Below are 26,473 nucleotides of genomic sequence, written 5' to 3'. Positions count from 1 at the left end.
GTACTCTCACCCCTAAACCTAACCCTAATCCGAACCCCTCACCCTCACATTAACCCTAACCCTCACTCTAACTCTAATCCCAACCCTAAAGTTAACACTAACCCATCTCATCCTAACCCTCACCCTAACTCCAAACCACTAACTCTAACCCTCAACCTTACCCTAGCTAAAAACCCTAACCCTCAACTCTAACCATAACCCAAACCCTCACCCTAACCCTCACTCTAACGCTCACATGAACTCTAACCCTATCTCAAACCCTACCCTTAATCTAACCACTAACCCTCACCCCGATTCTAACCCTAACTCACTATTGCCTCCTCTCTATATTAGGTTCTCTGTCCAGCTCTCTTCTTTTCCTTCTGAGCCAACTGCTCTTAAACCTCACCCATCAGTTTGCTTGGTTCTCATTGTAAAACATTTTACAATACTTTGTATGAAAGATGCTCTGTCAGGGCTTGTCTAAACACCATTCTATCGGTTTAAAACCCATGTAAATTAGTATGCCCCCAGTGTGGATCCAATTATAAGCACCTGCAATAGAGGTTGTGACAACTGAACTATTTCAGTTAAAAAAAAATCAAGTTTTATATCAGTACAAAAACTGCGTATAGACCAGGACTACAAAATGAGCTTAAGAGGAGGTGGTTTATTGCACCAGGCTACTGCTTTCTCCTCATTGCTCTTCTGTGCAATCCCTTTTGTTTTCCATTCTCCCACTGCTGCTTCCCTTCCATGAATTCATTTACCCTTTTCCTGAACCCACCTGTACAATGTCCTCTGACCTCCCTGCTTTTCTCTTCCCCTGAAGAATTCTCTAACACTTCCCCTTATTACAAAGGCTGGACTCAAGCAGTCAACAGTAAAGTGATATGTAGAAATCTCTTTGCCCCAGGAGCAAAGAGGAAGCATTGTCAACTAGCTGGAGGCTGGGTGAGGGTAAGAGGATGACTGAATTCCCTTCCTATTGTATGTGGGGTTTCAACTTTAGACTTAAAGAGGTTTATTGGGGAAACTTAACCCTTATTTCCATTTCAAGGAGAGTTCTACTATAATAATTAATGTTAAAATGGCACAGGGGGGGCTGTAACCTGAATTAAGTCAGAGTAAATCCAGCTCAGTTACTCATAGTATGCATCCGATGAAGTGAGCTGTAGCTCACGAAAGCTTATGCTCAAATAAATAGGTTAGTCTCTAAGGTGCCACAAGTCCTCCTTTTCTTTTGGCGAATACAGACTAACACGGCTGTTACTCTGAAACCTGTCATAGTAGTTTCTGCACTAGTAAAAGATAAAACTTAACTGCTGATTTTTGTTTCTGTGACTGAATACACACTAGGAGCAGGTCAGGGGACTAGGAAGGAGGTACTACTACAATCACTCTTGTGACTGTAACCGTACTTCAAGTAGAACCTGATGGTAAAGAAGGCCAGACTGAAAGAGTTCATACCCAGTAGCTTTGATGCTTATACTGTAGTCAATCCCCTCCATTTCCCATGCCTGGGGCGATTTTTCACTCTAGTGGACTCTTCACTGTCACAGGTTTCTGCTTCATATGAATTTCAAGTAAAAAAACCAAACAAACGTGTAAATGTTTTTTCCATTTTTTTCAAAAAGTGCATAATGAAAAGTCAATCCAGGACTTAACATCTGTTTAACTTAGCAGATGTTTAAAAATAATTACATTGTATAGTTTATATCTCATTTAGGGTTTTTACAAGAAGCTGTTCTGATAAAGTGAAAAATAAAAATAAACTCTGTATTTATACATTTTTTCCAGTGAAGTTTCTACTACATATTTGCAAATGTCACTGGTGTGAATGGCTAAATATTTACAGTAAAAACAGTCAGTTCTGTGCCATTTCTTGCTATTTAAGATCCATGTCTGGTTTCTTATCTTTCCAGTTCTGCTTCCAGTATTTCTCCCCATGTATCAGCATCCATGGGATACATGCTTTTTTCTGGTAAGCCACAGCGTGAGTGAATGTTGCTATATTTTCCACTCAGCCATTCATGCTTCACTTTGCTCTTCCAGTAGTTTCTCAGTAGAGTGACCTGATACAGAGTAAACAGTTAAAAAACCTTGAAAAAGTTGAATAAATTAAGCAGAAGTCAATGTAAACATTGGAAGTTGGGAGAACTCAAGTTTTACACCAGAAGAAGCATCTGCATAACACATTTGGGTGTCTGGGACCTCAATGCAATACATAGATGTACAAATGCCCTCTAGTGGACCAGGGCTTTAACTTCACATTTTCTGTGTAATATGAGCATCATTCTCACTTCTCAAATCTTCTGCCTCTCATCCCCACCCTTTCAGGCTAAATCCCTACCCTAAAGTAAAACTTCTAAAATATCTTTCTATTTCTCTTCCCTATCCTGCGAGCCCCAAAATAATCTAAACTCTCTTGTGTGCTCATGCAGCAGGGTGGTTGGGTTTCTCTTCCCTGCTCATGCAGGTACTAACTTATTGACGTTTTGACACACGTAGCTTGTTACCTCAACCCTGGATATAAGGAGGTAGAAGTAGCTGTCTGGGAGAGGGATCTAGGGTAGAGAAGGCCTAAGGGAGGAGACTTGGAAATGGCCATATAACCGGAGAAAGACTAGACTAGGATTTGTGATATTTGCTTTGTTAATGAAGTCAGATGCCAGGAAGGTGTTGAGTTTGGATTTCAGTGTGTCTACTATCTTCAGAGCAGCGTGAGTATTCCATCTGCTCACAGCCCTGCCTCCTTATGAGCTCTTGCCTCAAACTGAACTACTAAAACACTTCCTCAGAGAGGAAATGAGTCTGAAACTGTGTAACTCTGAGTTCACTGACCAGTGATCTATGCAGAGGTAGACTTAAAACCCCAAAAGAGGTGGCTGTATCCTACTTTCTTTCAAACTAGTGCTGGTTCAGGGTGGTGGTTGCAATGTCTGAATTCATTCCCTCTCTGATCTGCTATGTCTTGCAGGTGATAGCTGTCATAAAAACGGACATACTGGGTTAGACCAGTGGTCCATCTAGCCCAGCAGCCTGTCTTCTGACAGTGGCCAGTGCCAGGTGCTTAAGAGGGAATGAACAGAACAGGTAATCATCAAGTAATCCATCCCCTGTCACCCATTCCCAGCTCTGGCAGAGGCTAGGGAAACTTCAGAGCATGGTTTTGAATCCCTGCCCATCCTGGCTAATAGGTCCATCAATGGCTATCCTCCATGAACGTATCTAGTTCTTTTTGAACCCTGTTATAGTCTTGGCCTTCACAACATCCTCTGGTAAAGAGTTCCACAGATTGACTGTGTGTTGTGTGAAGAAATACTTCCTTTTGTTTGTTTTAAATTTGCTGCCTATTAATTTCATTTGAAGACCCTAAATTCTTGTGTTAGATATGAGAAGGTGTTATTTACTCTTATTTAATTTCTCCACACCAGCCATGATTTTCTAGACCTCTATCATATCCGTAGTAGTCTCTTTTCCAAGATGAAAAGTCCATTTTATTAATCTCTCCTCATATGGAAGCTGTTCCACACCCCTAATCATGTTTGATGCTCTTTTCTGTATTTTTTCAAATTCCAATATACCTTTTTTGAGATGGGATGACACATCTGCATGCAGTATTCAAAATATGGGCATATCATGGATTTATACAGAAGCAATATGATATTTTCTTATTATCTACCCCCTTTCCTAATTATTCCCAACATTTTGTTAACTTTCTTGACTGCTGCACATTGAGTGGATGTTTTCAGAGAACTATCCACAATGACTCCAAGATCTCTCTCTTGAGTGGTAACAGCTAATTTAGATCCCATTGTTTTATATGTATAGTAGGGATTTCCAGTGTGCATTTCTTTGCATTTATCTACATTGAATTTCATCTGTCATTTTGTTGCCAAGTCACCTAGTTTCATGAGATCCTTTTGTAGCTCTTCGCAGTCTGCCTGAGACTTAACTACCTTGAGTAATTTTATATCATCTACAAATTTTGCCACCTCACTGTTTACCCCTTTTTCCAGCTCATTTATGAATATGTTGAACAGTACTGGTTGCAGTACAGACCCTGGGGGGACACCACTATTTACCTCTCTCCGTTCTGAAAACTGACCATTTATTCCTACCCTTTGTTTCCTATCTTTTAACCAGTTACTGATCCAGGAGAGGACCTTCTTATGCTGTGAGTAGGGCTCTACCAAATTCACGGCCATGAGCATCACAGACTGTGAAATCTGGTCTTTTGTGTGTTTTTACCCTATACTATACAGATTTCATGGGGGAGGCCAGCATTTCTCAAATTGGGGGGTCACAAGGTTATTTTAAGGAATCTGAACCCAACTCTGAAGGAAGCAATGCAGAAGTAAGGGTGGCATGGTATGGTATTGCCACCCTTACTTCTGCACAGCTGCTGGCAAGGCACTGCCTTCAGAGCTGGGCACCTGGCCAACAGTTGCCACTCTCCAGCTGCCCAGGTCTGAAGACAGCACAGAAGTAAGGGTGGCAATACCATACCATGCCACCCTTACTTCTGCATTGCTTCCTTCAGAGTTGGGTGGCCGGAGAGAGGCAGCTACTGACTGATGGCCCAGCTCTGCAGGCAGCAGCGCAGAAGTAAAGATGGCAATACCATACCATGCCATCCTTACTTCTGCGCTGCTGCTGGCAGCGGCTCTGCCTTCAGAGCTGAGCTTCCGACCAGCAGCTGCTGCTCTCCAGCTGTCTAGCTCTGAAGGCAGCGCTGCTGCCAGCACCAGTACAGAAGTATGGGTAGCAGTACAGCAACCCCCGCTACAATAAACTTGCAACCCCCCACAACTCCTTTTTGGGTCAGGAGCCCTACAATTACAACACCATGACATTTCAGATTTAAATAGCTGAAATCATGAAATTTACACTTTTAAAAATCCTATCACCAATGACCAAATTGGACCGTGAATTTGGTAGGACCCTACTTAGGAGAGCTTACTTTGCTTAAGAGCCTTTGGTGAGGAACCTTGTCAAAGACTTTCTGAAGATCTCAGTACGCTATATCCACTGGATCACCCTTGTCCACATGCTTGTTGACCCCCTCAAAGAATTCTAGCAGATTGCTGAGGCATGATTTCCCTTAACACTTTTTGTAGACTCTTCCCCCAACAAATCATGTTCATCTATGTGTCTGATAATTCTTTTCTTTACTATAGTTTCAGCCAATTTGCCTGGTACTGAAGTTAGGCTTACTGACCCATAATTGCCAGGATTGCCTCTGGGACCTTTTTTTTTTTTTTTAAATTAGCATCACATTAGCTGTCCTGCAGTCATCTGGTACAGAAGCTGATTTAAATGATAAGTTTAGTAGTTCTGTAACTTCATATTTTAGTTCCTTCTGAACTACTGGGTGAATACCATCTGGTCCTGGAGACTTATTACTGTTTAATTTATTAATTTGTTCCAAAACCTCTCTAATGACACCTCAGTCTGGGGGTAGCCATGTTAGTCTGTATCCACAAAAACAAGGAGTCCGGTGGCACCTTAAAGACTAAGGGATTTATTTGGGCATAAGCTTTCATGGGTAAAAAACTACTTCTTCAGAAGAAGTGGGGTTTTTTTACTCACAAAAGCTTATACCTCAGTCTGGGACATTCCTCAGATTTGTCACCTAAAAAGAATGGCTCAAGTTTGGAAATCTGGCCCCACTGATTGTTTAGCAGGCTTCCTGCTTCTGATGTACTTAAAAATGTTTTCGTTGTTACTTTGAGTCTTTCGCTGGCTGTTCTTCAAATTCTTTTTTGGCCTTCCTAATTATATGTTAGCTTGCCAGAGTTTATGCTTTCTCTATTCCTCAACAGGATTTCACTCAACATGTTCAGCTCCTCCTCACTGTTTTGAGTAGCAGCTGCAATAGTGCTGGGTAAGGGGGTTCTAAAGCAGCTGGTTCTTTGACCCCTAGCTGTATCTAGCTTAAGAGGTATGTAGGGGCAAAAACCTCTAGATCAGCGATTCTAGGAACCCCTTCTCTCCCAACAGTATTTCACTGAAGTAAAATTATGGGGATCATGTATGTAAAACTTTGTCCCTTTCTCAATGTGTTCCATTCCAGAGCTGGACTGATCACTTCTCAAGGATCAGGTAGTTCATTGTCTCTATGATACTCTTATTTTTTGGCATTTCTGCACAGACTGCCAGTTGTGATGGTGTTTGTGATACTATTTCACTACAGCCTGGTCTACACTACAGAGTTAGGTTGATACAAGGTGGCTTATTATGATCTAATTATTTCAGTGTCTACATTAGAATGCTGCTTCTGACGAAGTAAGTCACCTGTTACGCTGACATAACTCCACCTCCATGAGAGGTGTAGCGCTTATGTTGATGCAGTTAGACAGTGATCAACTGACACGGCCTGTTGGCTGTCAGCCCCAAGGGGGGGCTGTCAGCTGGAGTCCTTCTACTCTCTGATGGTGATAGCCTGAGCTGTCAGCTGTGGGAGCTGGCTTGCAGCTGGGGCCCCCAAGCCCTGGTGTGGAGAGCTGGGTGCCAGGTGAGCCCTGCACCCCACTGACAGCTTGGGCTGGTAGGCTCCAGAGCTGTGTCCTATAATGCCCCACTTCAGTTGGTGGAAACACTCCTGCCGACTGAAGGAGCAAGTGGGGACGTGAACTTCCTCTTTTAATTACTGTGGTGGCTGTACTTCGACTTAGGTCAACTTAATTTTGTAGTGTAAACAAGCCCTGAGACCTCACTGGCTGTAACTATTAGATGGTAACAACTTTGAGTTGCTCTTGACCTTGGATGGATCAGAAATGCTGATCAGAAGAGAACCTCTAATATCTTAATGCTCATCCCAAAAGCTATCCAGTTTCCCAAAGCTAGACAGTCCATGTTCTTAAATTTACCTTCCATGAATATCCATTTCCTCTATCACAGTCTATCTCTCGCTGACAGACAGCTCTTACAGTTAAACAGTGGTGTTTCCACAAATAGTCACTGTTCTCAATTGCACGATTCCAGCTCTTGCATGTCATTGCAGCTTTGCATAAGCTCTGAATATCCAATTCACTGAAAATTTTAAAACTGACTTCTGGAGGCAGCAGCGTCACAAAGTCCTCCCGACTTTCTTCTTTTTTCTTGGCTGGTGGAAGGATGGTCAGTTCTTTACACGAAGCGACTGCCTGTTTGTTCTTCTTTGAGGCTTTCTGCATAATTTAAGGCCTCAATACACCCACCATGAGTAACCCTGGGGGTGAGGAAGTACAGTGGTCACTAAACAGCCTGACATGTAGGTGGTTACATGCCGTTATCACGGATCTCAATTACATAATACATGGAGTTAACTTTCACCAAGTTAATGCATCCGATGAAGTGAGCTGTAGCTCAGGAAAGCTTATGCTCAAATAAATTGGTTAGTCTCTAAGGTGCCACAAGTCCTCCTTTTTTCTAATTTTGAAGGTTATGTTAAAGCGTCTCACATATTAAACAGTGGGCTGTGCCTTGTGCCCAGGCTGGCCCAGCCCTCAAGCAGTGCCGGGTGGGTCACTGGTGCTCTCGTTTGCCCAGCACTCAGCAATCACTCCATTGTTGTACAGGGCCCTGTGCGAAGGCTAGGCTAGCCGAGCCCCAGGTGTTAGGCCAGAGACTGACGGGTGCCCGGCCTGTGCTCAACCATCAGGCGCCCTTTGCCGAGCCCAGCCCCGCCGGGGAGCTCGCCTGGCCAAGCCGTGGCTGGAGCCAGCTCTCATCCCCCCCAGCCGCCGCCGGCGAAGGCAGGTGGAAGGAAACTCCAACCCCGCAGGCCGCCCCCCTACCTGGCCCCACGCTGCTGCCCCCAGCTGACGGTTTAAACGTCTCCCCCATTCGAACGTGTTTGTTTACCCCACCGGCTTCCCGAGGCAATGCGCATGCGGAGGGGGCTGTTGGGGGCGGTGCACGCCGGGATTTGTAGTTTCCCCGCGGCGACGCTCACGCGCGGCCGGGCGGGGAGGGTGACAGTTGGAAACTACCCTTTCCGGGATGGCCGGCCCAGGGGTGGGCGGCGGTGCGGGGATTTAAACACAAACAGCGGCCGCCGGCCCCGCCTCCCGGCACAGAGGGAAACGGAAGGGGGACGAAGGGGACAGCGGGGCCTGCTCCCTGTCCGCAGGCGGAGAGCCCCCGTCCCAGCGACGCCCATGCCGGGCTTCGAGCTAGCGCCCGCGGACGGGGGCTACCCGGTGGCGCTGCCGCCCGGCCAGACAGTGCTGGGAAGAGGCCCCCTGCTGGGAGTAAGTCTGGCTCCTCGCAGGGCGGAGGGGGGGCTCCCTGACCCCGCTGCCCAGTACGGCCGCTGCAGCCCCCAGCCCAGGAACCGCCTCTGGGGGGAGGCCTGGCGCGGGCCTGCCCGGGGCCCCAGGCTGGCCCGGACGCCGCGCACCCCGCTGGGCGAAGAGGCCTCTCCCCCACCGCTGGGTGACGCTCCGACAGGGAGCCATTATCCCTGTCAGCTGCCCCGTCGCTGTGCAGGCCCCGGCGTCGGCAGCCCCGGCCTGGGGCAGATCTGACACAGCGGGAGGCTTTTATTCGCCTTCTCTTTGCCATAGAGTCTGGGGCCGGAAGGGGCCATGGGCTCAGCTGGTCACCAGACCCACCAGTATAGCCCAGGCTCTCAGACTTCACCCGCTGACCCCAGGGCTGAGCCCCGTCTGGGGGAAGGCCTTATGGGGAATCCGGGGAGGTGGGCGGATGGACGCCTGCCCATGTCTAACGGCCCTTCCCCCAGCCTTGTCGGAGGGACCACTGGGCCTGGGAACCAGATGGAGAAGGTGGGGGGGAGCAACTAAGGAATAACAGGGTCAGGAGCGAGGGTCATAGGTTCAAAACTAGGGATTCAGAGGAGGACACTGAGCAGAGAAACCTCTGACAGTGCCCACTGTTCCTCAGAGCTGTCTAGGGATCCAGCGGACCTCTGCCCAGATGCGTGAAATCAGGGAGGAGCGGAAATAGGTCCCACAGTCGCAAAGCACCCACTCATCTATCATCCTCCTCCTGGTGTTGTAGATGGCTACCTTGGCCAGGGCCAGGAGGAGGTTAATGAGGCAGTCTTGCAACTTGGTGGGGCCATGGACAGAGTGTGCAAATATAAACAGGTGTGGGGAAAAGTGCTGCCAGAACATAGGGGCTGCAACCTGGTGCATTTGAGATAAGCATGCACCAGGTTCTCCCTCACAGCACAAAAGGGGCAGGCGTTGGGGATGGGGGTGAACTGCACTAGGTACACGCCTGTGCTCACGGTTTCACAGAGGGGCCGCCAACCGATATCCCCAGCAGGCTGTGGGACCAGGGTGGATTAGAGGCTGGGGAAGGTGGAAGCAGAGCCCTCCAGCTCCTTTCAAGCATTTCTCCATAATCTGGAATGGTAGGAAACTTGTGTTAACAAAAACGACGATTCTCCTTTAACGTGACTCTAGGAGCTGGGGCTTTAAGAGAAACTCTAAACATTGAGACTAATAAATCGTATGGGTTGGTGATGCTGACTCATTTTCCTGTTTGCATAAACATCTCCTGATTCTCTCCCAAATCAGAGGAAATTAGGGGTCAAACTGTGGAGAGGGAATAGCATCAGTCCCCCAAACTTTCTGCTAACACAAACTAAGTTCTGCTCTGAGACATGAAAGCAAGAGTTCACTTTTCAGCAGCTGACAAGAACGTCTGAGGAACAGTTGGGGGTGCGGGGGGGGGGGAATGGGGAAATAGTTTTACTTTGTGTAATGACCCATCCACTCCCAGTCTTTATTCAAGCCTAAGTTAATTGTATCCAGTTTGCAAATTAATTCCAATTCAGCAATCTCTCCTTGGAGTCTGTTTTTGAACTGGGAGTGGATGGGTCATTACACAAAGTAAAACTATTTCCCCATGTTTATTCCCCCTGCACCCCCCACTGTTCCTCAGACATTCTTGTCAGCTGCTGGAAATGGCCCACCTTGATTATCACTACAAAAGGTCGTGCCCCCCTCCGGTAATAGCTCACCTTAAATGATCACTCTCCTTACAGTGTGTATGGTAACACCCATTGTTTCATGTTCTCTATGTATATAAATCTCCCCACTGTATTTTCCACTGAATGCATCTGATGAAGTGAGCTGTAGCTCATGAAAGCTTGTGCTCAGATAAATTTGTTAGTCTCTAAGGTGCCACAAGTACTCCTTTTCTTTTTGCGAATACAGACTAACACGGCTGCTACTCTGAAACCTGTCAATTTTCTCAATAGTAACTTCAGGTATACTTGTAACAATAGGTTGGTAATAACATTTCAGAAAGATGTGACTTAAATTGGCAGTGTCTCTTTCAACAAAACTTTTTTTGCAGGTAGGTTCGAGGTATGTCTACACTATGGGTGCTACAGTGACAGCTGTACAGCTTTAGCACCATAATGTAGACATGTCCTACATCTATAAAGGGATTTTTCCACATCCCTGAGTGGCAGTAGCTGGGCCAGCAGAAGAATTCTTAACTTAGAATTCTTAAGGTTGGCTTGACTATGGTGCTCAAGAGTTCCTTTCTTACACCCCTAAGCGATGTACTTATGTCAGTCTCAATGTTCAGTGTAGACCAGGGCTTGTACTCACTTCACTCAGCCATATCAGCACTTAGTGCCTAATTGCTATGGTACCTTTCTCTAGGTGGCACATGTGGCTGCATTTACATTTATATACAAGTTTGTTAAGTAGTTTTAGATATGGGGGAGAGAATTCAAGATAATCTAATACAAATGGTGTTAGTATTTTTAAACTCATTTAAAACAGTAGGATACATTTTTGCCCTTAATTACACCCTATACAAACCAGTGGATTTAACTAGGGGGAGAATTTGATCAGCTGTTTTCTGTGTTTAATTTACTCTTCTGTAATGCTAGTGCCCACACTCAGAATAGTTTGCATGAAGGTGAGAAAAGTGAGATTGACTAGAAAAGGTTGTGAAACTGATCAGTGTGGATTCATCATACTAGATGTGGAATGCAAAAAGGAAACTGTGCAAGTAGTGGAAAGTAAATAAAACTTTGTGTTCTACACATTCTAATATACCAAATTACTTAACATTCCATCTTTTTTTCCAGCTCTGAGGTGTACACATGTCTGCATAATCCCAGCCCAGAGGGCTAAGCACCATATTAACTACCTGGATGGATATATCCCATTTATGCTGTTAAAGAAGCCATCTGCTGTTGTTTGTAGTGGTAGGAAAGGAGTAGTGAGGGGAGGGAACAAGTCCTTTTAAAATAAATTCTTCGGGTTGCATTCAAATTGGGACTTTTTCACATTTAGATATCCTTTATTGCCTGGGGTTTTTTGCACTGAACCATTATTTTGCATTTGTCCCTTTGACTGGTCTTCCTCTGAAGAGGGCAGATACATTTTTCCAATTGAAAAGATGGCCATTTGTTGTTTCTCTCGTACACCTGGGTTCACTTTTGTATTTTAAGAGCATCTATAATGTAGTTTTAAGCTGAGTTCTTGGCTGGTTCAAAGAGTTGTGCACAGGGCAGTGTTTCTTCATGGGATGTATTTCATAATTGGACCACTAGGCTGTTACTGATCTATGCTGTTGAATTATATTTGACTTTAGTTTAACTGAGGCATTTTTTCATTTTGTAAATTTTTATGGCTTGAATATATTCCTTACTAATTCATAGAATACCTCCCAGCTGACTTCTAATATATTTTACTTTGTCAGCATTTGCTTTAATAAGAACTGCTTTAGTTGCTTATCTGCATGCTTAATTGATTTTCAAAGGTTAAACTGGTAGCTAAAGAATGGAGGAGGACTGCTTCATGAGGCTCCCAGACCTGCTGTTGTAATATGTTAGACTTAACTGCTCTATGATCTTTGGATTACTGAAGAGCTGAGGAAGGCTTGACTTGGGGGAGGCTGCAGATAAGATCTTTGCAAGCAATGCTTCCCCTATTTAATGTGGGGATGTGTGAAAGATTTATTTGGATCACTTTCTCTGGCTCTGGAAATGTCAGTAGATATGAGCAGGGCATTGGTAGTGGGAACACTTCTTCCCATATTAACTACATTGTCCTTCTGTGGAAAGAGATGAAATCATGTCCATTATGTCAAAACCTCATTTGTAGAACTGGAGTATGGCTGAAAAAATGTAAGACACCTACTAGCCAGAGACCAGTAGGAAAGATGAGCAGTGGTGGGGGAGTTTGAAGGATCCAAAGGCAACACTCTGAGAATTCTAGCCCTCACACCCAACTGTTGGTAGCAGGGCTGGTGCTGGGATTCTTATCAGTGGACTCGGCTCAGATGCTCCGGTTTTCGTATTGGTTTCTGCCTAGTGGGTGTTGGAAAATTGAAAGCCATACCAGCAGCCTCTGGCTGATAAAAAAGAAAGAATATTCTCCCAGCTTACTCCCTCAGAACCTCCTGATTGCTGCAGAGCCATGCTGGCTTGGGTGTCTCTGTTGCTTTACCCCGCCTTCACTCTCAGCAATCAGAGTGGTGCTGGGAAGGATCTATAGATTGAGGTGGATCTCTGTTACGCTCCCCAGGCCTCTGTTTTGTTTTTTTTATTCTAATGCTTACATCTGCTAGTGTTCATAGCTTTCTCAAACAGCAGAGTGTAACTGATCTATCAGTTGTTTGCAGATGAAGAGCTCTGTGTCACTTGAAAGCTAGTTTCTCTTACCAACAGAAGTTTGTCCCATAAAAGATATTCCCTCATCCACCTTGTCACTGTTACCTGTTTCATTGACCACAGGTTCTTAATAGCAAAGGACACTCTGAGTCCTTTTGATTTCTCTCTGTCACCTGGCAAAACTAAGAGCAGCAGAGATATGGGAACAATGTCTTCTAACTCAGTGTAAATTCTTTTATTTCTATAAAGGCTAGATCTATGAACATTGTAGGCGAAAACCATGGAAGTTGCAGACCCCAGCTCAGATAATATCCACTACCAATAGATGGAAGTACCCACAATGACTATCCCAAATATCAATGCAGGTCCCATGATCACATGTGTTTGGCTTCCTCACTGACATATAGCCGACGTACCCTGGGACCACATCAGCACACACACACACCCAGTTATGATGGTGATGTAGTCTGCTACCATCTTTGTTCATGGAGTCTGTTGGTTCTTATTCACATACCTCAGATGGGCATGAAGAATGCTTGGCAGTCTGGCAGAATCATGGACACTAATGTGCTACTGCACACCTTCCAAGCACCTTGAGGTTATTGTGTGTACAAGGGTCTATGACCATTAGCCATTAATTAGGATCCTGTGGTATCAAGGGTTTGTTTTTGCCACAGTAGCAGCTTGATGGATTATTTTGCTAGTTAATTATCTTGTTTTGAATTGGACTCTGATTCCTCACAAGGATAGTAAATTTTGTTGTTCCTGTCCAACAGCAGTACACATTCTTATTGTCATGGGGTTTCTAGTGACTTGGACCTAATAGGATGTTCTCAGTAATCACACAGCACCTTGTTTCTTACTTTGAGCAAGGGGTTGGACTAGATGACCTCCTGAGGTCCCTTCCAACCCTGATATTCTATGATTCAATGATAACCCTGCTATATATACACCATACACATGCTTACTGTATTCCATCTCTGGCTTGGAACATTTCACACAATGTGCCACCTCTTAATTTATGCTGCTTTTGCCATTAAGGGTGTGAATTTCTCCTGGACTCATACCCATTCCCTTTCTCCCATCTGTGACACCCCGTTTATGTCCCGATTTAGTGCGCTCTAAACTGTTTCATCTTCCTTCTCAAGATAATACATTAGGACCCTCTCCTGAAGTAGCACATTTATGCTTATCCTGTGCAAGCTTTGTTTCTTTCCCTAGCTTTGCTCTTGCAGCACTTGTTTAATATTTTGCATGTAATGTTTGTAGTAAGTGCTTACAACGAGAGGAAAAAGTCTGATTTTTTTCAATTGAATTTATACTGGTCAAATTTAACAGGTTTTACCTTCAGTAATCTCTCAGATGTATTTTCTTGTATAATAATCTCATATATAACGACTGTGTTTTCTCTTATGAATTTATTTGGTTAAGTGAAGTAACATAGTTCCTCACTAGAGGTCACAACATACACTTGTAAGGCTGGTAGCAGTTTTCTGCCAGTTTGAATACACATCTTTAAACCTAATAAACATTGAGAGAAATGAATTACAGTTTCCTACAAAGATGTAATTGGATCTTTTTGCTGTCTTGAATGTCACACTTAAAGGAAATGCATGAACAGGAAAAACTTTCCTTGCAAATAGCAGCAGGTTTCTAGTTAATCCATCAATATTAGTTTTGCTGCACATACAGAAGAGAGAGCTCTCTCACTGTAATAAATGATATTAAAACAAATGACTCTGGCAAAATCTCATTAGAGCGCCAAACGAAAAAACAGGAGAATTAGCATCTATTACATTGGATTAAAAATTATCTCAATTTTTTAATATATCAATTTTTTAAAACAATGAGTTCCTCACAAAATGTTCTTGTAATGCCAGTTCTTAGGCGCTAACAACTTTTTTCCTGAGTTTTGTAAGCCTCAGGGTACTGTCTCTATTTCAGTTTTTGTGTCAGTGTTTCTAGGTTTAACTGTTTGTCTACTGTGGTGATGGTGGTGAAATTTACTGGAGTTACCCTGAAACTTTCTTTATAGAAAACATGAATTCCTGCTTTCTGTGTGCTAGTAGCTTTGAGACCAGCACAGCACTCTATAACATTTCAAGACACATTACTGTCTCTTCTGAGTAGCATTGTCAGACCTTGAAAAATCATAAGATTTTGACAAATGGTAAATTCTGGGGTTTTTTGCTTGCCTTTGGATTTTTGAGCTGGCATGGCTCATATTCTCAAGCTTTTCTCCACACTGAGGCTAGAAAGTTCATTTCTGGATTTAAAACAGTATAACTTCAGGCACCCAGTTCTGAAAATCTTGATCTTAACGTTTTAATCTAGTTCAAATTACGAATTCTTTTTTTTAAAACTAATTGTGTTATGTGGAACTACTTACAAGGAGTCAGAAACCTACAGCCTGCATGAACTGTACTCAATGAAACCTTTTAATCTGCCTATTGGTTTATCTTGATTTGATTTTTGTTTGCTGTAATGATTCAAGATATGAGTGCCATAATTTGCTCTTATCTCAACGGTCTGTCTTCTTTTCAGATTACAGACAAGAGAGTATCCCGAAAACATGCCATATTGGAAGTGGTGGGTGACCAGCTTCGCATCAAACCGGTAACTTGACTTTTTTGTTGTTTCTGTAACAGTCAAGCTACACCAGAAAAAAGCTACTTTGATATCAGATACACATGGATCTAAGTAATGCTTAATGAAAATCTGTGTAAGAAGTAGAAATTGATCAGGAATGTCTGAAAATGAAGCTACTGAATTTAATGTGGTGATCCATAGACTCAACACTGCTTTTTCTAAAAGGTGATTGTGGGGTGAAACTGGCATTCTCCAAGGATGGGAACATGGTTTACAAACATCAGTATACTCATTATACCTGTCTGGCGTTATCCCCATTTTTTCGAGACTGTGAGTTGCCTCAGTTCACAGGGGGGGGGGGAAGGATGGTAGAGTAATGAACAAGAGACAGTTCTCCTGACCATGCCCCCCTCCCCTCATTCTGTACAGACCACCCCTTTTCTCATTGGCATATCTGTATTCTGCCATCAAATGATTTCCAATAATTTACTTTTATTTTTGTCTTTTACAACAGTGTAACATTAGAAATACCTAAGAAATATAGAACATAATTATGGAAATGCTGATTGTGACTCCATAGTTAGTTCAGTTTTCCACTTAAAGCAGGGATAAATCCTCTTTTGTATGAAAAATAGTGCATCCTCACTAAGTTTACAGCACTTACTGAGTACAGGATGAATTTTCTGAAAATTTGTAAGAAAATCTGATAATTTCTTGAAGTGAAAATTAAATTGAGTCCTTTAAGAAAATTAACTTTTATCATGAATGATCTTAATGGAATAACACAGATTCTTAAGAACATAAAGTTAAGAATAGCCATACTGGATCAGACATTTGGTCCATCTAGTTCAAGATCCTGTCTTCCCACATTGGCTGGTGCCAAATGCTTTAGAGGGTATGAACAGAACAGGATAGTTCATTGAGTGATCCATCCCGTGTCATGCAGTCCCAGTGTCTGGCAGTCAGAGGTTTAGGGACACCCAGAGCATGGGATTGAGTCCCTGACCATCTTGGCTAATAGCAATTGATGGAAATATCCTCTGTGAAGTTATCTAATTCTTTTTTGAACTCAGTTATACTTCTGTCCTTCACAGTATCCCCGGCAACAAGTTACACAGGCTGATTCTGTTGTCTGAAGGAGTACTTCCTTATATGTGTTTTGAACCTGCTGCCTGTTAATTTTATTGGGTGACCACAGATCGTGTGTTATGTGAAGGGGTCAATAGCACTTCCTTATTCACTTTCTCGACACCATTAATGATTTTATAGACCCCTCAGATCCTCCATCAGTCATCCCTTTTCCAAGATGAACAATCCCAATCTTTTTAATCTCTTCTCATATGGAAGCTATTCCATACCCTTATCATTTTTGTTGCTCTTTTCTGTACTTTTCCCAATTCTAGTAGATCTTTTTGAGCTGGGGCGAACAGAACTGCATGTAGTATTCAAGGTGTGGGCATACCATGGATTTATATAGTGGCATTATGATATATTCTGTCTTGTTATCTATGCCTTTCCTACTAATTCCTAAAATTCTGTTAGCTTTTTTGACTGTCGCTGCTTATTGATTGGATGTTTTCAGAGAACTACACATGATGACTCCAAGATCTTTCTTGAGTGGTAACAGCTAATTTAGACCCTATCATTTTGTATGTATAGGTGGGTTTATGTTTTCCAATGTGCATTACTTTACATTTATCAACACTGAATTTCATCTGTCATTTTGTTGCCCAGACATGCAGTTTTCTGAGATCCCTTTGTAACTCTTCACAGTCAGCTTTGGACTTAACTATCTTGAGTAGTTTTGGATTGTCTGCAGACTTTTCCTCACTGTTTACCCCTTTTCCAGATTATTTATCAATATGTTGAACAGCGCTGGTCCTGGTACAGATCCTTGGAGGACCCTATTCTTTACCTCTCTTAACTGTGAAATCGGATCATTTATTGCTATCCTTTGTTTCCTATCTTTTAACCAATTATTGATCCATGAAAGGACCTTCCCTCTTATCCTATGACTACTTAGTTTGCATAGGAGCCTTTGGTGAGGGACCTTGTCAAAGGCTTTCTGAAAGGTCAAGTACATTATATTCACTGGATCACCCTTGTCCACATGTTTGTTTGACTCCCACAAATAATTCTAATAGATTAGTGAGGTGTGATTTCTCTTTACAAAAGCCATGTTGACTCTTCACAAACATATCGTATTCATCTGTGTGTCTGATAATTCTGTTCTTTACTATAATTTCAACCAATTTGCCTGGTATGGAAGTTAGGTTTACTGGCTTGTAATTGCCAGGATTGCCTCTGGAGTCATCTGGTACAGAGGATGATTTAAGCCTCTTTCAGGACTTGCTGCTCTAACAAGCAGTCATTAATGATGTTTAGAAAATTTACTTCTACCTCCTGTTCTGAGGTGACATGTTTCCAGTCAACATGAGGATAGGTGAAATCCCTCATTCTTGTTGGGTTTTCTGTTTTTGTAGCCTCTCTAATCTCCCTGAGAATTTCACAATCACTGTCACCGTCCTGGGCACGGAGTGTAATCCTACTGCTATATTCTTTTTATTCAAGCATGTAATTTTGATTCATTTAAAATTTTAAATATGGTGTATATATGGTGAATAGACATATCTATTCAGGGGACACCATCATAGGGTCTAATCACATCAGCCACACCATCAGAGGCTCATTCACCTGCACATCTACCAATGTGATATATGCCATCATGTGCCAGCAATGCCCCTCTGCCATGTACATTGGCAAAACTGGACAGTCTCTACGTAAAAGAATCAACGGACACAAATCAGACATCAAGAATTATAACATTCAAGAACCAGTCGGAGAACACTTCAATCTCTTTGGTCGCTCGATTACAGACCTAAAAGTGGCAATTCTTCAACAAAAAAACTTCAAAAACAGACTCCAACGAGAGACTGCTGAATTGGAATTAATTTGCAAACTGGATACAATTAACTTAGGCTTGAATAAAGAGTGGGAGTGGATGTGTCATTACACAAAGTAAAACTATTTCCCCATGTTTATTTCCCCTCGTACTGTTCTTATAAAGTGCTGGAAATTGCCCACCTTGATTATCATTACAAAAGGTTCCCGCCCCCGCTCTCCTGCTGGTATTAGCTCACCTTTCCTGATCACTCTTGTTACAGTGTGTATGGTAACACCCATTGTTTCATGTTCTCTGTGTATATAAAATCTCACCACTATACTTTCAACGGTACGCATCCGATGAAGTGAGCTGTAGCTCATGAAAGCTTATGCTCTAATAAATTGGTTAGTCTCTAAGGTGCCACAAGTACTCCTTTTCTTTTTGCAAATACAGACTAACACGGCTGCTACTCTGAAACCTACTAAATAACCTTAGTAGAGCATTTGGTCAGTTCCTGTAGAAAGGAACTCGCAAAGTTAAGTTCTCATCAAGAAGCACTTAAGAAACAATGCATCTTGGAATGCTCCAATCCACATAAAAAGTCTTCCTGGAGACATTCAAGATACCATGCGGGCAATGGCTTCTGCCTGTAAAAACTGAGTGTCATGCATGGACATGTGACTTGCCCAGGTGACCCCAGAACTCCATCTTGGAGCTGGACTTTGCATAGGAGAGAAGAGGGGGTCTCCACCCACAAGAGAAAGTCTATTTAAGCCCATGGGAGACCCCTCCATTTTGTCTTCAGCTGGCTAAGGAGGTAGCCTCTCCACTCCTAAGGATACCTGAAAGAAAGTGGAACAAAAGACAGTAACTACAGGGGGTGTGAATGATTGCTGGACCTGGACTAGAAGGAGATTAGTCTGTAAAAGGAAACTTACTGGAACTGGTGAGGTTTTGTCTGAATTCAGTTTCATTAGACATGGACTTGTGGGTTTTATTTTATTTTGCTTGATAATTCACTTTGTTCTGTCTGTTACTACTTGGAACCGCTTAAATCCTACTTTCTGTATTTAATAAAATCACTTTTTATTTATTAATTAACTCAGAGTGTGTTTTAATACTGGTGGGGGTGTGGGAGGGGAACAGTTGTGCATATCTCTCTATCAGTGTTACAGAGGGTGAACAATTTATGAGTTTACCCCGTATAAGCTTTATACAGGGTAAAACAGATTTATTCAGGGTTTGGACCCCATTGGGAGTTTGGCATCCGAGTGTTAAAGACAGGCACACTTCTGTGAGCTGCTTTCAGTTAAGCCTACAGCTGTTAGGGGACGTGGTTCAGACCTGGGTCTGGGTTTGCAGCAGGCTAGTGGGTCTGTCTCAAATCAAGCAGGGTGCTGGAGTCCTAAGCTGATTGGGCAGGAAAGCAGGGGCAGAAGTAGTCTTGGCACATCAGGTGGCAGCGCCCAGGGGGTTTCTGTGATCCAACCCCTCACACACATGCCCAAGCCACCGGAGGCATCTCTGTTTGAGGAGTGTTTGCATGCAGTGTCGGTGACTGTGTCCCTCCAGGAGATTCCAAAAATTTGACGAAGGCAATGCATGTCAAAGCTGTTGAGCCTCTTTTCCTGATGAGCATATAAGGTCCGTGTCTCGCTCCCACACAAAAGTGTGCTGATAACACATGCACACAGATCTTTGTGTGTTCTGTCAGTTTGTTGTTTTGCCAGTGTAGGTGTGTTGTGGCAGGTTTTCCAATGTGGATCTTGAGTTCTGTTTCAAGTGAAAGGTTGACTGTGAGAGTGGACCCCAGGTATATGAACTTGTGCACCACTTCAAATTCATAGTTGTTGATCTTGCTTCCTCAACCCCTGGAAACATTATGCTCATATTTTTTAGGCTTATGGTAAGCCCAAAGTCTTGACAGGCTTTGGAAAAACTGTCCATAAGGTTTTGGAGATGAGCTTCTCTGTGGGTTGTCACTGCTGAGTCATGAGCAAAGAGGAGGTGTTGGTTAAGGGCCTCTGAGTCTTGGTTTTAGATCTGAGTCTTGCAAGATTGAACAGCTTTCCATCAGATCTTGTGTGCAAGTAGATTCCCTCAGTTGAGGAACCAAAAGCTTGTTTTAATAGTAAGGAGAAGAAGATCACAAACAGAGTTGTGGCAAGTACACAGCCTTGCTTAATTCTGCTACAAATCTGGAAGGCCTCAGAGACTGAGCTGTTGTATTGAACTATGCCGTCCATGTTTTCAAGGAAGGATTGAATCATGCTTAAAAGCTTGTGGGGGACATCCAATCTTTTTTAGAAGTGCAAATAGTCCACTTTTACTGACAAAGTCAAAAGCCTTTGTGACATCATCGAAGGCTATGTAAAGGGGATTTTTTTTTTGTTCTCTGCATTTCTCTTGTAGTTGTCTCAGTGAGAAGATTGTCACGTGAAGAGAAGGGAGTTACTTTATAAGTGGAGAACCAATGTTGAAGGCCAATTCAGTCAGAGTGGATGTGGTCCACTCCCAATAATTGATGAGGAGGTGTCAATACCAAGAGAGGGGAAATTGCTTTTGTAATGAGCCAGCCACTCCCAGTCCCTATTCAAGCCCAAATTAATGATGTTAAGTTTCCAAATGAATTGTAGCTTTGCAGTTTCTCTTTGAAGTCTGTTTTTGAAGTTTTTTTTGTTGAAGAATAACTACTTTTAAATCTGTGATAGAATGTCCAGGGAGATTGAAGTGTTCTCCTCCTGACTTTTTTGTATGTTACCATTTCTGATGTCCGATTTTTGTCCGTTTATCCTTTTATGTAGAGACTGTCCAGTTTGGCCAATGTACATGGCAGAGGGGCATTGCTGACACATTGTGGCATATAACACATTAGTAGATGTGCAGGTGAATGAGCCCCTGATGGTGTGGATGGTGTCATTGGGTCCTATGATGATGTCACTAGAGTATATATGGGGACAGAGAAGGCAATGGGGTTTGTTACAGGGATTGGTTCCTGGGTTAGTGTTTCTGTGGTGTGGTGTGTGGTTGCTGGTGAGTATGTGCTTCAGGTTTGGGGGCTGTCTGTAAGTGAGGATTGGCCTGCCTCCCAAGGCCTGTGCGAGTGAGGGATCGTTTTCCAGGATAGGTTGTAGATTGTCAATGATGCACTGGAGAGGTTTTAGCTGAAGGCTGTACGTGATGGCCAATGGTGTTCTGTTATTTTCCTTGGTGGGCCTGTCCTGTAGTAGATGACTTCTGAGTACCCGTCTCGCTCTGTCAATCTGTTTCCTCACTTCCCCAGGTGAGTATTGTAGTTTTAAGAATGCTTGATAGAGATCATGTAGGTGTTTGTCTGAGGGATTAGAGCAAATGCAGTTGTATCTTAGGGCTTGGCTGTAGACAATGGATTGTGTGATGTGTCCTGGATGGAAGCTGGAGGCATGTAGGTAAATATAGCAGTCAGTAGGTTTCCGGTATAGGGTGGTGTTTATGTGGCCATCACTTATTTGCACTGTAGTGTCCAGGAAGTGGATCTCTTGTGTGGACTGGTCCAGGCTGTGGCTGATGGTGTGGTGGAAATTGTTGAAATCCAGGTGGAATTATTCAAGGGTCTCATTCCGGTGGGTCCATATGATAAAGATGTCGTCAATATAGCATAAGTAGAGGAGGGATGCTAGGGAATGAGAGCTGAGGAAGTGTTGTTCTAAGTCAGCCACTCTTCAAAGAGAAACTGCAGAGCTACAATTCATTTGGAAACTTAATACCATCTTTGGGCTTGAATAGGGACTGGGAGTGGCTGGCTCACTACAAAAGCAATTTTCCCTCTCTTGGTATTAACACCTCCTCATCACTTATTGGGAGGGGACTACATCCACCGTGACTGAATTGGTCTTCAACATTGGTTCTCCACTTGTAAGGTAACTCCCTTCTCTTCATGTGCCATAATATATTTATGCCTGTATCTGTAATTTTCACTTCATGCATGTGAAGAAGTGGGTTTTTTACCCACGAAAGCTTATGCCCAAATAAATCTGTTAGTCTTTAAGGTGCCACCGGAGTCCTCGTTGTTTTTGTGGATATAGACTAACACGGCTACCCCTTTGATACTTGAAAACGTTGTGTTGATAATAGATGTTTAAGCTCTGAAGCCGCACTGTGATTCAGGATAGATTCAGTCTGCAAGGGTCCGAAATCTGTTTAGGACAACTCGGGCAAAGGCTTTTCCCATAAGGCTAAGAAGGGAAATGTCACGATATTTGTTACTGTAGCTCCTGTCACCCTTGTTTTTATAAAGAGTGATGATCATAGAATCAAAGAATATCAGGGTTGGAAGGGACCCCAGAAGGTCATCTAGTCCAACTCCCTGCTCAAAGCAGGACCAATCCCCAACTAAATCATCCCAGCCAGGGCTTTGTCAAGCCTGACCTTAAAAATATCTAAGGAAGGAGATTCCACCACCTCCCTACGTAACGCATTCCAGTGTTTCACCACCCTCCTAGTGAAAAAGTTTATCCTAATATCCAACCTAAACTTCCCCCACTGCAACTTGAGACCATTACTCCTTGTTCGGTCATCAGCTACCACTGAGAACAGTCTAGATCCATCCTCTTTGGAACCCCCTTTCAGGTAGTTGAAAGCAGCTATCAAATCCCCCCTCATTCTTCTCTTCCGCAGACTAAACAATCCCAGTTCCCTCAGCCTCTCCTCGTAAGTCATGTGTTCCAGTCCCCTAATCATTTTTGTTGCCCTCCGCTGGACTCTTTCCAATTTTTCCACATCCTTCTTGTAGTGTGGGGCCCAAAACTGGACACAATACTCCAGATGAGGCCTCACCAATGTCGAATAGAGGGGAATGATCATGTCCCTCGATCTGCTGGCAATGCCCCTACATATACATCCCAAAATGCAATTGGCCTTCTTGGCAACAAGGGCACACTTTGACTCATATCCAGCTTCTCGTCCACTGTAACCCCTAGGTCCTTTTCTGCAGAACTGCTGCCTCGCCATTCGGTCCCTAGTCTGTAGCAGTGCATGGGATTCTTCCATCCTGAGTGCAGGACTCTGCACTTGTCCTTCTTGAACCTCATCAGATTTCTTTTGGGCCAATCCTCTAATTTGTCTAGGTTCCTCTATATCCTATCCCTACCCTCCAGCGTATCTACCTCTCCTCCCAGTTTAGTGTCATCTGCAAACTTGCTGAGGGTGCAATCCACACCATCCTCCAGATCATTTATGAAGATATTGAACAAAACCGGACTGAGGACTGACCCTTGGGGCACTCCACTTGATACTGGCTGCTAACTAGACATGGAGCCATTGATCACTACCCTTTGAGCCCGACAATCTAGCCAACTTTCTATCCACCTTATAGTCCATTCATCCAGCCCATACTTCTTTAACTTGCTGGCAAGAATACTGTGGGAGACAGTGTCAAAAGCTTTGTTAAAGTCAAGGAATAACATGTCCACTGCTTTCCCCTCATCCACAGAGCCAGTTATCTCGTCATAGAAGGCAATTAGATTAGTCAGGCATGACTTGCCCTTGGTGAATCCATGCTGACTGTTCCAGATCACTTTCCTCTCCTCTAAGTGCTTCAGAATTGATTCCTTGAGGACCTGCTCCATGATTTTTCCAGGGACTGAGGTGAGGCTGATTGGCCTGTAGTTCCCAGGATCCTCCTTCTTACCTTTTTTAAAGATGGGCACTACATTAGCCTTTTTCCAGTTGTCCGGGACTTCCCCGGATTGCCATGAGTTTTCAAAGATAATGGCCAATGGCTCTGTAATCACATCCGCCAACTCCTTTAGCACTCTCGGATGCAGCGCATCCAGCCCCATGGACTTGTGCTTGTCCAGCTTTTCTAAATAGTCCCGAACCACTTCTTTCTCCACAGAGGACTGGTCACCTCCTCCCCATGCTGTGCTGCCCAGTGCAGTAGTTTGGGAGCTGACCTTGTTCGTGAAGACAGAGGCAAAAAAAGCATTGAGTACATTAACTTTTTCCACATCCTCTGTCATGAGACTGCCTCCCTCATTCAGTAAGGGGCCCACACTTCCCTTGAGTTTCTTCTTGTTGCTAACATACCTGAAGAAACCCTTCTTGTTACTCTTAACATCCCTTGCTAGCTGCAACTCCAGGTGTGATTTGGCCTTCCTGATTTCACTTCTGCATGCCCGAGCAATATTTTTATACTCATCCCTGGTCATTTGTCCAATCTTTCACTTCTTGTAAACCTCTTTTTTGTGTTTAAGATCAGCAAGGATTTCACTTTAAACCAAGCTGGTCGCCTGCCATATTTACTATTTTTTCTATACATCGGGATGGTTTGTCCCTGTAACCTCAGTAAGGATTCTTTAAAATACAGCCAGCTCTCCTGGACTCCTTTCCCCCTCATGTTATTCTCCCAGGGGATCCTGCCCATCAGTTCCCTGAGAGAGTCAAAGTCTGCTTTTCTGAAGTCCAGGGTCCGTATTCTGCTGCTCTCCTTTCTTCCCTGTGTCAGGATCCTGAACTCGACCATCTCATGGTCACTGCCTCCCAGGTTCCCATTCACTTTAGCTTCCCCTACTAATTCTTCCCGGTTTGTGAGCAGCAGGTCAAGAAGAGGTCTGCCCCTAGTTGGTTCCTCCAGCACTTGCATCAGGAAATTGTCCCCTACATTTTCCAAAAACTTCCTGGATTGTCTGTGCACCGCTGTATTGCTCTCCCAGCAGATATCAGGGTGATTGAAGTCTCCTATGAGAACCAGGGCCTGCGATCTAGTAACTTCCGTGAGTTGCCGGAAGAAAGCCTCGTCCACCTCATCCCCCTGGTCCGGTGGTCTATAGCAGACTCCCACCACGACATCACCCTTGTTGCTCACACTTCTCAACTTAATGCAGAGTCACTCAGGTTTTTCTGCAGTTTCATACTTGAGCTCTGAGCAGTCATACTGCTCCCTTACATACAGTGCAACTCCCCCACCTTTTCTGCCCTGCCTGTCCTTCCTGAACAGTTTATATCCATCCATGACAGTACTCCAGTCATGTGAGTTATCCCACCAAGTCTTTGTTTCCAGTCACATCATAATTCCTTGACTGTGCCAGGACTTCCAGTTCTCCCTGCTTGTTTCCCAGGCTTCTTGCATTTGTGTATAGGCACTTGCGGTAACTTGCTGATCGTCCCTCTTTCTCAGTATGAGGCAGGAGCCCTGCCCCTCTCGCGTGCTCCTGCTCGTGCTTCCTCCCGGTATCCACTTCCCCACTTACCTCAGGGCTTTGGTCTCCTTCCACTGGTGAACCTAGTTTAAATCCCTCCTCACTAGATTAGCCAGCCTGCTTGCGAAGATGCTCTTCCCTCTCTTCGTTAGGTGGAGCCTGTCTCTGCCTAGCACACCTCCTTCTTGGAACACCATCCCATGGTCAAATAATCCAAAGCCTTCTCTCCGACACCACCTGCGTAGCTATTCGTTGACTTTCACGATTCGACGGTCTCTACCCAGGCCTTTTCCTTCCACGGGGAGGATGGACGAGAAGACCACTTGCGCCTCAAACTCCTTTATCCTTCTTCCCAGAGCCACGTAGTCTGCAGTGATCCACTCAAGGTCATTCTTGGCAGTATCATTGGTGCCCACGTGAAGAAGCAGGAAGGGGTAGCGATCCGAGGGCTTGATGAGTCTCGGCAGTCTCTCCGTCACATCGTGAATCCTAGCTCCTGGCAAGCAGGCATCTCTCATTTCTTGCGGCACTTAGCCTTCTTTCCAGCACAGGCAGAGCAGTTTCTGAAGATGTTGCAGTAGAATAGGTTTTCTGCATTTTATGACCTCTGATGGTATGCAGTCTTTTCCAGGGGTCTTTCCATTGGGGAGATATATATGACAAGGCTAAGCTCTTCAACAGTTGGTTCATCATTGAGTTGGTTCATAACAGGAAGGCTTTCAGTGGTGTTGATGGCTGCATCCCTAACAATATTTTCATAAGAGTAAAGATCAGAGTAGTGTTCCACCCAGTGATTCATCTGCTTGGTGTGGTCGCTGATTGTTTCCACTGTTGTTGATTTCAGTGGGGCTCTCTTCTTTGAAGTTGGACCCAAGATTTCTTGATCCCCTCATACATGTTTCTGACATGCATAACACTGTTTAAAACTGCCCTACTGATAAGACTGGTATCCGATCTCACCTGTTCCAAATACTATATAAGCATATATATAATGTAGCCATGGGAATGATTATAGGACATGTTGTCATGTCTGGTATGCCTATGTTCTCCAAGACTTCGTGTGATGAATAAGAGGGAGCAGATGAAGTTTTAAGCAGAAGTTACTAGTAACTACTGCAAATTACTTGGAAGCTTCTTCAACCAAATCACAAACTGAATATTGACAAACAACTATGAGCCTCTAATGTGTATTACATGAATATCTATGCAGCACTGACTGAACTCCAAATGTCCTGATCTAGCGAT

General features: G+C 43.8%; 2 protein-coding genes across 7 annotated transcripts in view; one reads left to right on the top strand and one right to left on the bottom strand.

Moving 5' to 3' along the window:
• Positions 1 to 719: 719 nt before the first annotated feature.
• On the bottom strand, positions 720 to 7,853 carry FBXO48 (F-box protein 48). Of its 2 annotated transcripts, XM_073339437.2 has the most exons (3): positions 7,764 to 7,853; positions 6,855 to 7,195; positions 720 to 2,054 (listed from the first exon to the last, which is right to left on the bottom strand). In XM_073339437.2, exons 2-3 carry the CDS (start codon positions 7,158 to 7,160, stop codon positions 1,893 to 1,895), a joined length of 468 nt encoding a protein of 155 aa, XP_073195538.2. In that variant the 5' UTR covers positions 7,161 to 7,195; positions 7,764 to 7,853; the 3' UTR covers positions 720 to 1,892. The 2 variants fall into 2 exon arrangements, with proteins under 2 accessions (XP_073195538.2, XP_073195537.2); XM_073339436.2 differs by lacking the exon at positions 7,764 to 7,853 and having other exon boundaries at positions 6,855 to 7,732.
• A 110-nt stretch (positions 7,854 to 7,963) lies between these two features.
• The window catches only part of APLF (aprataxin and PNKP like factor), a 91,572-nt gene continuing 73,062 nt past the window's right edge, over positions 7,964 to 26,473 (top strand). For 2 of the 5 annotated variants that reach the window (XM_073339431.2, XM_073339433.2), the window contains exons 1-2: positions 7,965 to 8,219; positions 15,122 to 15,193. In XM_073339431.2, the coding sequence (XP_073195532.2) occupies positions 8,127 to 8,219; positions 15,122 to 15,193 (165 nt within the window). In that variant the 5' untranslated portion in view covers positions 7,965 to 8,126. Of the gene's footprint in view, positions 8,220 to 15,121; positions 15,194 to 26,473 lie in introns of all 5 variants that reach the window. The other 3 variants (XM_073339434.2, XM_073339435.2, XM_073339432.2) reach the window with 2 other exon arrangements.

This window comes from Lepidochelys kempii, chromosome 3 (assembly GCF_965140285.1).
Source record: "Lepidochelys kempii isolate rLepKem1 chromosome 3, rLepKem1.hap1, whole genome shotgun sequence".
Lineage (NCBI taxonomy): Eukaryota > Metazoa > Chordata > Testudines > Cheloniidae > Lepidochelys > Lepidochelys kempii.
The sequence above is the reverse complement of the archived record's forward strand: the minus strand, read 5'-3'. Positions and strand labels throughout refer to the sequence as shown.

Bases quoted from the DNA above. Each gene is read 5' to 3' on its own strand.
- FBXO48 (XM_073339437.2), bottom strand. From the start codon at position 7,160: ATGCAGAAAGCCTCAAAGAAGAACAAACAGGCAGTCGCTTCGTGTAAA. The intron at 2,055-6,854 runs GTAAATTTAAGA...ACTCTGTATCAG, and splicing joins GAAATGGATATTCATGGAAG to GTCACTCTACTGAGAAACTA.